General features: G+C 41.4%; 1 protein-coding gene across 1 annotated transcript; it reads left to right on the top strand.

Annotated features, from left to right (window-relative positions):
* Nucleotides 1–209: 209 nt before the first annotated feature.
* Nucleotides 210–9896, top strand: LOC106599341 (carbonic anhydrase). Its single transcript, XM_014190532.2, has 7 exons — nucleotides 210–652; nucleotides 916–1113; nucleotides 2552–2670; nucleotides 2781–2873; nucleotides 2996–3058; nucleotides 3169–3324; nucleotides 8473–9896. Exons 1-7 carry the CDS (start codon nucleotides 577–579, stop codon nucleotides 8590–8592), a joined length of 825 nt encoding a protein of 274 aa, XP_014046007.1. The 5' UTR covers nucleotides 210–576; the 3' UTR covers nucleotides 8593–9896.
* The last annotated feature ends 532 nt before the right edge of the window (nucleotides 9897–10428 follow it).

Below are 10428 nucleotides of genomic sequence, written 5' to 3'. Positions count from 1 at the left end.
TCCTACGATTCTACCCTGAAGCCCCTCAAACTGAAGTATGACCCATCCAACTGCACAGACATTCTGAACAATGGCTATTCCTTCCAAGTTGGCTTTGTGGATGATACTGACAGTTCAAGTAAGCCTTAGAATCCATATGTAGTTATATACATTACATGATTATCTCCGTTTCTCACTTCACAAAATATGACCTTCATAAAACCCTCTCAGAGGAGACCATGCTGAAGGAACTACACAAATGTGTGTAATTTACTAACAGCAAAGCTTTTGGCAGACTATATTGTCTGGAATGCACTCACTCAACAGGTTCTCCTTCTTTCTCACCATCTGAGACAAGGTCGACTGATAGAACGACGCGCTCCACAGTGAATGGGACCAACGGAACGTGGTGTGATACGGTTCATGTATTGATTCTGCTTCAACACCTGCTTTGATGACGCCAAAAGATAACGCGGCTAAACCCACCCACTTGAGGTACAGGACAACTGATACGAGGGGAAGTCTATATAGCCTAAACCCTGACACCTGTTGTTCAAGGGTATCACAAGTTGGATCCTTGCGTCGAGGTCTAACCATATGAAAGGGATTATATTTGCGTCGGAGCAGAAGTCAATAAACATGTCTCATGACTGGGGTTACAGAAGATCTGACGGTGAGGCATTCACTATCATCTGACGCTGACTGCACTTTTTGCAAACTACTAGTTGAAACTAAATTGCAACAGTTGCATGAAAGAGTAGCTCTATGCATTTCTTATCTGAAAAAAATAACTGCTGTAAATAAGTGTTAATATTAGGTTATTGTCATAAATTCATAAACGTATCTGTGAGAACATAATTGGACTGTTTAGAATAGAGTGAATGATACATTTGTATGTTTCCTCTGTTTGTCTTTGTCCTGTTTTTTCTACCATAGGACCTAACAAGTGGTCTAAGCACTTCCCCATTGCTAATGGATCCAGGCAGTCTCCTATTAATATTATTTGTGGCCAAGCATCCTACGATTCTACCCTGAAGCCCCTCAAACTGAAGTATGACCCATCCAACTGCACAGACATTCTGAACAATGGCTATTCCTTCCAAGTTGGCTTTGTGGATGATACTGACAGTTCAAGTAAGCCTTAGAATCCATATGTAGTTATATACATTACATGATTATCTCCGTTTCTCACTTCACAAAATATGACCTTCATTTTCTGTACAAGTTGCATTCTGATGGGTTCTGAGGTGGGGATTCAGTAAGGTAAGGGAAGAGGCAACAAGAGAATGAGGGTTGCTGCAAACTGGTTACATATTAACTTAGTGGCTGTGTCAAACAAATATCAAACACACTGTCTTTGTCCATATAGGCTGCTGTACAGTAGATCATATTGATTAGGTGACTTGAGAGCAGGCAGGTGTTTGAAAAGACGCTAGTTGTCGGGTTGTTGTCTATTGACGTGGTGCCGGGAAGCAAGCACACCTGTCTGCAGACTAGATTGTTCAAAATGAACGTTTCCTACCCTACCTTATCATTATTTTATAGTAGTGTATTTTACGATCAGGATAATCATCTATGAAGTAAGCATATTGCGGTATTGCTTCCCAACGTGTTTCTTTTGAGTTGTTAGGGAGATAGTACTTTTGCACATATAACACACTGTGGCTGAGGAAAGTCACTACTCCCAATATAAGTGAACCCCAAATCAATGTAGTTCTCATCATATTTGTGCCTCTTCAATGGTCCAACGTCCCTGTCTGTTGTTCGGTGCTTTCCTGGGTAAGGGGACAGTAGCTCTTCGACTGCATCAGATTCACAACTGTCAGTGTCCATGCTAGCTGGGCTAACAACAAATGTGGAATTACTGATGCTAGCATTGGATGTGCTCGTGGAAGCAGAACAACTTGGGTCGTCGGCAGGTGTAGTAGAGCTGGTAGTAGCAGTACTACCAGTAGAGCTGGTAGTAGCAGTACTACCAGTAGAGCTGGTAGTAGCAGTACTACCAGTAGAGCTGATAGTAGCAGTACTACCAGTAGAGCTGGTATGTGTCTCTATGGACGCGGGCCTTACTTTTTTTTAAACCATTTATCCATTTTCAAGCAAACGGAATGAGCAGAAGCTACATTTGGCTACATACGGACTGTTAGTGGAATTCCTGCGACAGAGTAACAGTTCATTTGATTGGATGTTAATTATTTGACTAGGCTACCTGTATTTGACATCGTGTTGTTATTTCGCTTAACACTAGATGGTTTCATTTTATTTTTGGCAGTGAAACGAGGCTACCCAGGCGAGAAAAAAAGCCTCACCCAAATGTATAGCCCCGTTGGAAAATATAAATGGACTGTTTTTTAAAATGTGAAAAAAATAATAATGTGAATCACATTTTTATTTGGCATACCCCTGAGGAATACCTGCCTTAAATCAATTCAAATGCAACAGCCTGTAACTGTATTAGATGACTAGTAATCATCTGTCATTTGCCTGCATTTGGACACTTTGGATATTTTGAAGAGCAACATTAAAAGTGTGTGCGTGTATTTTGTGTGTGTCCGTGCGTTCCTGCTCGCAGCACTGACTGGAGGCCCCATCACCGGCACATACAGGCTGAAGCAGTTCCACTTCCACTGGGGAGGCAGTGATTACAGGGGCTCTGAGCACACCGTCAATGGAATCAAGTTCCCATGTGAGGTAGGCAGTTCAAGACCTAGATTTTACAACAGGACAAGCTGTATGGCTTCAGATCAGTATTTTGATTGGCTGCCTGAGTTAAACCTGACATCATCTTTCTGTTTTTAAAGCTCCATCTGGTGCACTGGAACACCAAGTACCGCAGCTTTGGGGAAGCTGCTAGCCATCCCGATGGTCTTGCTGTAGTTGGAGTGTTTCTGAAGGTACAGATCTAATTCAATTTAAAGGTTTAAAATGAGTTCATATGCTATTTATGCTTCCTTGTGATTTAATTCTAAAAGTAGCCTGATTCCCTTGTTTGACTGTGAATTCTTGTTTCCTATAGATTGGTGCTGAAAACGCCAGACTACAAAAAGTGCTGGATGCTCTGGAGGCCATCAAATCAAAGGTGAAATCAAAACTGACTACTACTCAAATTTAACTGTAGTGGGAATTGGATGGGAATGTTGAAGTAAGTCTTTGTTTAAACATGTATGAATCACAATTTGTCTTCTGTAGGGGAAGCAAACTACATTTTCCAACTTTGACGCCGAAACTCTGCTGCCTGACTCACTGGACTACTGGACATACAATGGCTCCCTGACCACTCCCCCTCTGCTGGAGAGTGTCACCTGGATTGTCCTGAAGGAATCAATCAGTGTCAGCCCTACCCAGGTACAATCATTTTTCACAGCACCTTCATTGTCACTAATCAACTTCATCAGTTCAGCCCCAATTCATTGACCAAGGTCAGCACTGGTGTAGCACACCCTGCCACACAGCCCCCGCAAGTTTAGAAGTACTCTAGTTTTTATAGTCAGAAGTTTAGCCATTCACTTAATGGACTTGGCCGCATTCACTTTAGATTACATTATATGGGTGGCCCATAGTGCTTCTTTAGTAACTCCTGCCAGTATCATTTGAGTAGCCCACCACTTCTATGAAAGTAGCCTACACCCATATTAATATAACATGCATGCGTAGTAAAGGTATGTTCTTTCCCTATATCATGGGCTAAAAAAGTATTTGTTGCTCCATGCAGTCTTAGAACTTCCGAAGTCTGTCTGTAAATTATTTATAAAGACAATCAAATCAAATTTCAAATCAAATGTATTTATATAGCCCTTCTTACATCAGCTGATATCTCAAAGTGCTGTACAGAAACCCAGCCTAAAACCCCAAACAGCAAGCAATGCAGGTGTAGAAGCACCTGCACTACAATCTGTCTTCCTATGATGAAATAAGAAACATATCTGCAACAGTACATAGCTACTGTACATAGCAGACACCTCTTATACTGTTTTTCACAATGTGTATTCATACAGTGCCTTCGGAAAGTATTCAGACCCCTTGACTTTTTCCACATTTTGTTACGTTACATCCTTTTTCTAAAATGGATTAAATAGTTTTCCCCCCTTAATCTACACACAATACCCCATAATGGCAAAGCAAAAACAGGTCTAGAAATGTTGTTAATTTATTTCAAATAAAACTGTGAAAAATTACATTTACATAAGTATTCAGACCCTTAACGCAGTACTTTGTTGCAGCACCTTTGGCAGCGATTACAGCAGTGAGTCTTTTTGGGTATGACGCTACAAGCTTGGCACACCTGTATTTGGGGAGTTTCTCCTCTTCTTCTCTGCAGATCCTCTCAAGCTCTGTCAGGTTGGATGAGGAGCGTCGCTGCACAGCTATTTTCAAGTCTCTCCAGAGATGTTTGATCGGGTTCAAGTCCAGGCTTTGAGTGGGCCACTCAAGGACATTCAGAGACTTGTCCCGAAGCCACTACTGCATTGTCTTGTCTATGTGCTTAGGGTTGTTGTCTTGTTGGAAGGTGAACCTTCGCCCCAGTCTGAGGTCCTGAGCGCTCTGGAGCAGGTTTTCATCAAGGATCTCTCTGTACTTTGCTCCGTACATCTTTGCCTCGATCCTGACGAGTCTCCCAGTCCCTGCCACTGAAAAACATCCTCACAGCATGATGCTGCCACCACGCTTCACAATAGGGATGGTGCCAGGTTTCCTCCAGACGTGATGCTTGGCATTCAGGCCAAAGAGTTCAATCTTTGTTTCATCAGACCAGAGAATCTTGTTTCTCATGGTCTGAGAGTCCTTTAGGTTCCTTTTGGCAAAGTCCAAGTGGGCTGTCATGTGCCTTTTTACTGAGCAGTGGCTTACATCTGGCCACTCTACCATAAAGGCCTGATTGGTGGAGTGCTGCAGAGATGGTTGTCCTTCTGGAAGGTCCTCCCATCTTCAGAGGAACTCTAGAGCTCTGTCAGTCACCTCCCTGACCAAGGCCCTTCTCCTCCGATTGGCTGGGGGGCCAGCTCTAGGAAAAGTCTTGGTGGTTCCAAACTTCTTCCATTTAAGAATGGAGGCCACTGTGTTCTTGGGGACCTTTAATGCGGCAGATTTTTTTTTTGGTACCCTTTCCCAGATCTGTGGCTTGACACAATCCTGTCTTGGAGCTCTACGGACGATTCCTTCGACCTCATGGCTTGGTTTTTGCTCTGACATGCACTGTCAACTGTGGGACCTTTATATAGACAGGTGTGTGCCTTTCCAAATTATGTTCAATTAATTTAATTTAACACAGGTGGACACCAATCCACCTGTAGAAACATCTCAAGGAGGATCAATGGAAACAGGATGCACCTGAGCTCAATGTTTTCGCTTTGTAGTTATGGTGTATCGTGTGTTGATTGCTGTGTCTTTTTATTTATTTCATCAATTTTACTGTAACGTAACAAAATGTGGAAATAATCAAGGGGCCTAAATACTTTTCAAAGGCACTGTATACTGTATTCTTGATACAGTGAGGGGAAAAAAGTATTTGATCCCCTGCTGATTTTGTACGTTTGCCCACTGACAAAGAAATGATCAGTCTATAATTTTAATGGTAGGTTTATTTGAACAGTGAGAGACAGAATAACAACAAAAAAATCCAGAAAAACACATGTCAAAAATGTTGTAAAATGTTTTGCATTTTAATGAGGGAAATAAGTATTTGACCCCCTCTCAATCAGAAAGATTTCTGGCTCCCAGGTGTCTTTTATACAGGTAACGAGCTGAGATTAGGAGCACACTCTTAAAGGGAGTGCTCCTAATCTCAGTTTGTTACCTGTGTATAAAAGACACCTGTCCACAGAAGCAATCAATCAATCAGATTCCAAACTCTCCACCATGGCCAAGACCAAAGAGCTCTCCAAGGATGTCAGGGACAAGATTGTAAACCTACACAAGGCTGGAATGGGATACAAGACCATCGCCAAGCAGCTTGGTGAGAAGGTGACAACAGTTGGTGTGATTATTCGCAAATGGAAGAAACACAAAAGAACTGTCAATCTCCCTCGGCCTGGGGCTCCATGCAAGATCTCACCTCGTGGAGTTGCAATGATCATGAGAACAGTGAGGAATCAGCCCAGAACTACACGGGAGGATCTTGTCAATGATCTCAAGGCAGCTGGGACCATAGTCACCAAGAAAACAATTGGTAACACACTACGCCGTGAAGGACTGAAATCCTGCAGCGCCCGCAAGGTCCCCCTGCTCAAGAAAGCACATATACATGCCCGTCTGAAGTTTGCCAATGAACATCTGAATGATTCAGAGGACAACTGGGTGAAAGTGTTGTGGTCAGATGAGACCAAAATGGAGCTCTTTGGCATCAACTCAACTCGCCGTGTTTGGAGGAGGAGGAATGCTGCCTATGACCCCAAGAACACAATCCCCACCGTCAAACATGGAGGTGGAAACATTATGCTTTGGGGGTGTTTTTCTGCCAAGGGGACAGGACAACTTCACCGCATCAAAGGGACGATGGACGGGGCCATGTACCATCAAATCTTGGGTGAGAACCTCCTTCCCTCAGCCAGGGCATTGAAAATGGGTCGTGGATGGGTATACCAGCATGACAATGACCCAAAACACATGGCCAAGGCAACAAAGGAGTGGCTCAAGAAGAAGCACATTAAGGTCCTGGAGTGGCCTAGTCAGTCTCCAGACCTTAATCCCATAGAAAATCTGTGGAGGGAGCTGAAGGTTCGAGTTGCCAAACGTCAGCCTCGAAACCTTAATGACTTGGAGAAGATCTGCAAAGAGGAGTGGGACAAAATCCCTCCTGAGATGTGTGCAAACCTGGTGGCCAACTACAAGAAACGTCTGACCTCTGTGATTGCCAACAAGGGTTTTGCCACCAAGTACTAAGTCATGTTTTGCAGAGGGGTCAAATACTTATTTCCCTCATTAAAATGCAAATCAATTTACAACATTTTGACATGTTTTTCTGGATTTTTTTGTTGTTATTTTGTCTCTCACTGTTCAAATAAACCTACCATTAAAATTATAGACTGATCATTTCTTTGTCAGTGGGCAAACATACAAAATCAGCAGGGGATCAAATACTTTTTTCCCTCACTGTAGTTAATGCTAATATACCTACTACTGTACATTGCATTTTGTTACACTGTTTATTTATACACTGTATTCTTGACATAACTCATTGTAATGTACAGTATCTACTGCTGTACATTAATTCTTAGTATATGTTATTGGTGTGTGTGTATATATACATAGATTGTATTTGGATTACTGATAGTGTTATTTGGATTGATAACAGAATTTGTTTCTGATTTCTTTGGGATTTCTTATTTCTAGTTTTTGATTATTTATGTACATGTTTGACATTTTTGCTGCACTGTTAGGAGCTTGTAACACAAGCATTTCGTTGCATCCGCTATAACATCTGCTGAACTGTATACGCCACCAATAAACTTTGATTTGATTTTTTTATTGAAGCTCCATGCTGAGCCTTGGGGATATCAAATCCTGAAGTCCAATTTCACCAGCTGGCATTTAAATGGGTCCCCAAGGAGACTTGTTTACTGAAAGCTCAAAAAGCTGCAGTCAAAAGCACTGTCTCACATATCTCATCATGAAGATAGTGTTGATTTATGGAGGGCTACATTCAGCCATGTGCATTGCTGAGGTAAAGTTAAGATGTCGCGCAAGGCAGCAATAACTTGGGTGGAGAATTTTTCAGTTCTGACAGAGTACTGATGCAATGTGGTGTTGGAAAAAGCCTTTCACTTACATACAGTAGGACGATCTAGGACCCATGCCTAAAGAGTGTGAGACTTCAGAATAAAGAAAATTAATGCACTTTCAGAAGTTTTTGTTGATTTCACTTTTCACTGTATATGAGAACAAGTTGGACAGTGTGTCAATTGATACTGTCTGCACCTACATTTTGAACTTTTACTAGGAAATGAGACTGTACAGACTCTGCAGCCGGTCATTGTCATTGTATGCATAGTAATATCAATTTAGTGAAGACATTTTCATTCTTATAGTAACCTGAATGTACACTCTATGCTTACTTGCTTATGGCTGTACATCGATGATAACTTTGATTCCAATTGTGGAGTTTGCACTAATGCCAAATTTATATGGCTTTGCAGGCCAATACGAGACCCACATGGTTTGCCACGTGAGGTTTAGGTGAACTCTCCACCAGAGAGGGGTTTCCCTGTTGCACGCTGGTGTCATTGCGCATACTGTTCTATTCTCCTCTCTGTGATTGTGTCCTTCACTCTTTATTCTCAAAACTTCACTCTACATTGTGATCAGTTAGACCTCTATAGGAACATTGGTACTAATTTGGTATTGTTTTAGGGATTATATGATCTAAATATAGGAAATTGTTTTTGGAGAGCAGTAAGCCACAGCAACCACTTTAGCATGAGTCAAAGGCCGCAGTGTTGACATTGATTCTAACCATTGTATCTCCCTTTCCCTCTCTCGCGCTCTCTCGCTTGACAGATGGGTCAATTCCGCAGCTTGAAGTTCAGTGGGGACGGAGAGGCACATTGCTGCATGCAGGACAACTACAGACCCACTCAGCCTCTCAAGGGACGCACGGTCCGCCGGTCCTTCAAGTAAACAGCCACGTGTCACGCCATCCTCCATTCATTTTCCCCAGTATATATATATATATATATATATATATATATCATGTGCCATTTTAGCACATGCATTTGTGTCAGAATCTGCTAATTGTTAACCCCATTGACAAAACGATCAGTAAATACTACAAAACAGAAATGTAAACCAATGCAATTTAATAACAAGAGCCAGTGCAGATGAGATTCATGCGCTGGTATGGATGGACAGCAGCTCCTGTACTTTATACCCATGGCCTGCCAGCCCCTCCTGTAATCCCTGACGATCAGCCTCAGGATCACCCCAGATTAATGTCATTTTGCTGCCTGCCTGCCCCTGCAATAACAGATGAGTGAGTCAGTCAGTCAGAGATAGAGGCCTTTAATGGTATAATGCTACAGGGCTTTTTTCTTCTCTACTCTCAATAAGCACAAACAGTTGCTATGCAAGAGATGGAATCTTGAATGAATCCTTAAACACTTTCCATTTTTGTATTGTATCCTCACATCGTCATCTATGTATTGTTTGATTTTGTCGCTTTAGATTACAGGTCCATGCCAAAAATAAGAGATGCAATTGAAGTTTTATATTTATATATATTTATATTTTTTTGTACTCATAACTTACCTCTTACCTACCGTCACCCCAGTGCATTATCGTTGTCTTAAAATCATGAGTGAAAGAAAATGTTGTGTGAGGTGTCATTATGTCATCCAAGTCCCATCCACTTTAATGAAATCCTGTGTTGTTAATATCGGTGACCGTTTATAAACTTAATGTTTATGGAACGACACATCTGTTGGAAAGCTTTGCACATTTTTTGGGGTATATTGAATTACCACACTACAGAAATGTCAGTTGCCCTTTGGCTGTGTGGGATCAGCCTTACCCAGCTAGGGAAACAGAGACCCCACTGTTGATAATCAGACGTCTTCCTTTATAAGGATGGACAGTGGGCCTATTTCGCAGTCATGTGCCCTTAACAAGGAACTATTGACCTATGAGTTCTCCACCTTTGTGGTTCAAGACAAGTTAATCAATCACGTTGTGTGGTACAAACAACAGTCACTCCAACTTAAATATGTCTTTGTGATTAACCTCCTTGTACAATATCAAAATGCGCCTCAGAATAAATTACTTTTGGTGTAAATGCATGGAATTTGGTGTCAACATAGTTAGTAAAAGTGTCTAGACAGGCCACATTGAAATGTTAAGATTATCGTACTTCCAGTGTCAATCAAAGTTGGGATTTTGAGAAAATGTTAAAAAAAAATCATTAAAATGACTTAGTATGTTGAAAAGCATATAGTATTGTTCTTTGACCTGTTCTAAACCCAAATATGCATAATATATGATTCAACTCAGTTGTTTGTGACCTACAGCCATTTCTGTATAGTACTATATTTAGTCTTTGGACACATGGGGTTACTGTTTTTTACACATTTCAAGAATCAAGTTATGTGAATACAATCAAATGCTCAGAATAATCTTTGGTAAATATATTGTCTGGACCAATATACACTGCATATACAAAACCTGCTCTTTCCATGACATAGCTTTCACCTGGTCAGTCTATGATCCCTTATTGATGTCACCTGTTAAATCCACTTCAATCAGTGTAGATGAAAGGGAGGAGACCGGTTAAAGAATGATTTTTTTTTAAGCCTTGAGACAATTGAGACATGGATTGTGCATTTGTGCCATTCAGAGGGTGAATGAGCAAGACAAAATATTTAAGTGCCTTTGAACGGGGTATTGTAGTAGGTGCCAGGTGCACCGATTTTGAGTGTGTTAACTGCAACACTGCTGAGTTTTTCACACTCCTGGCTTTTTCAC

The sequence above is a fragment of the Salmo salar genome, chromosome ssa03 (genome assembly GCF_905237065.1).
Source record: "Salmo salar chromosome ssa03, Ssal_v3.1, whole genome shotgun sequence".
Lineage (NCBI taxonomy): Eukaryota > Metazoa > Chordata > Actinopteri > Salmoniformes > Salmonidae > Salmo > Salmo salar.
Note: the sequence above shows the minus strand (reverse complement) of the source record. Positions and strands in the feature narration are given on the sequence as shown.

What these genes read in the sequence shown, in the direction of transcription:
- LOC106599341 (XM_014190532.2), top strand. Translation starts at nt 577, where the DNA reads ATGAAAGGGATTATATTTGCGTCGGAGCAGAAGTCAATAAACATGTCT. An exon ending in GAATCAAGTTCCCATGTGAG is followed by an intron (nt 2,671 to 2,780) that starts GTAGGCAGTTCA and finishes CTGTTTTTAAAG; the next exon opens with CTCCATCTGGTGCACTGGAA. An exon ending in TCAGTGTCAGCCCTACCCAG is followed by an intron (nt 3,325 to 8,472) that starts GTACAATCATTT and finishes CTCGCTTGACAG; the next exon opens with ATGGGTCAATTCCGCAGCTT.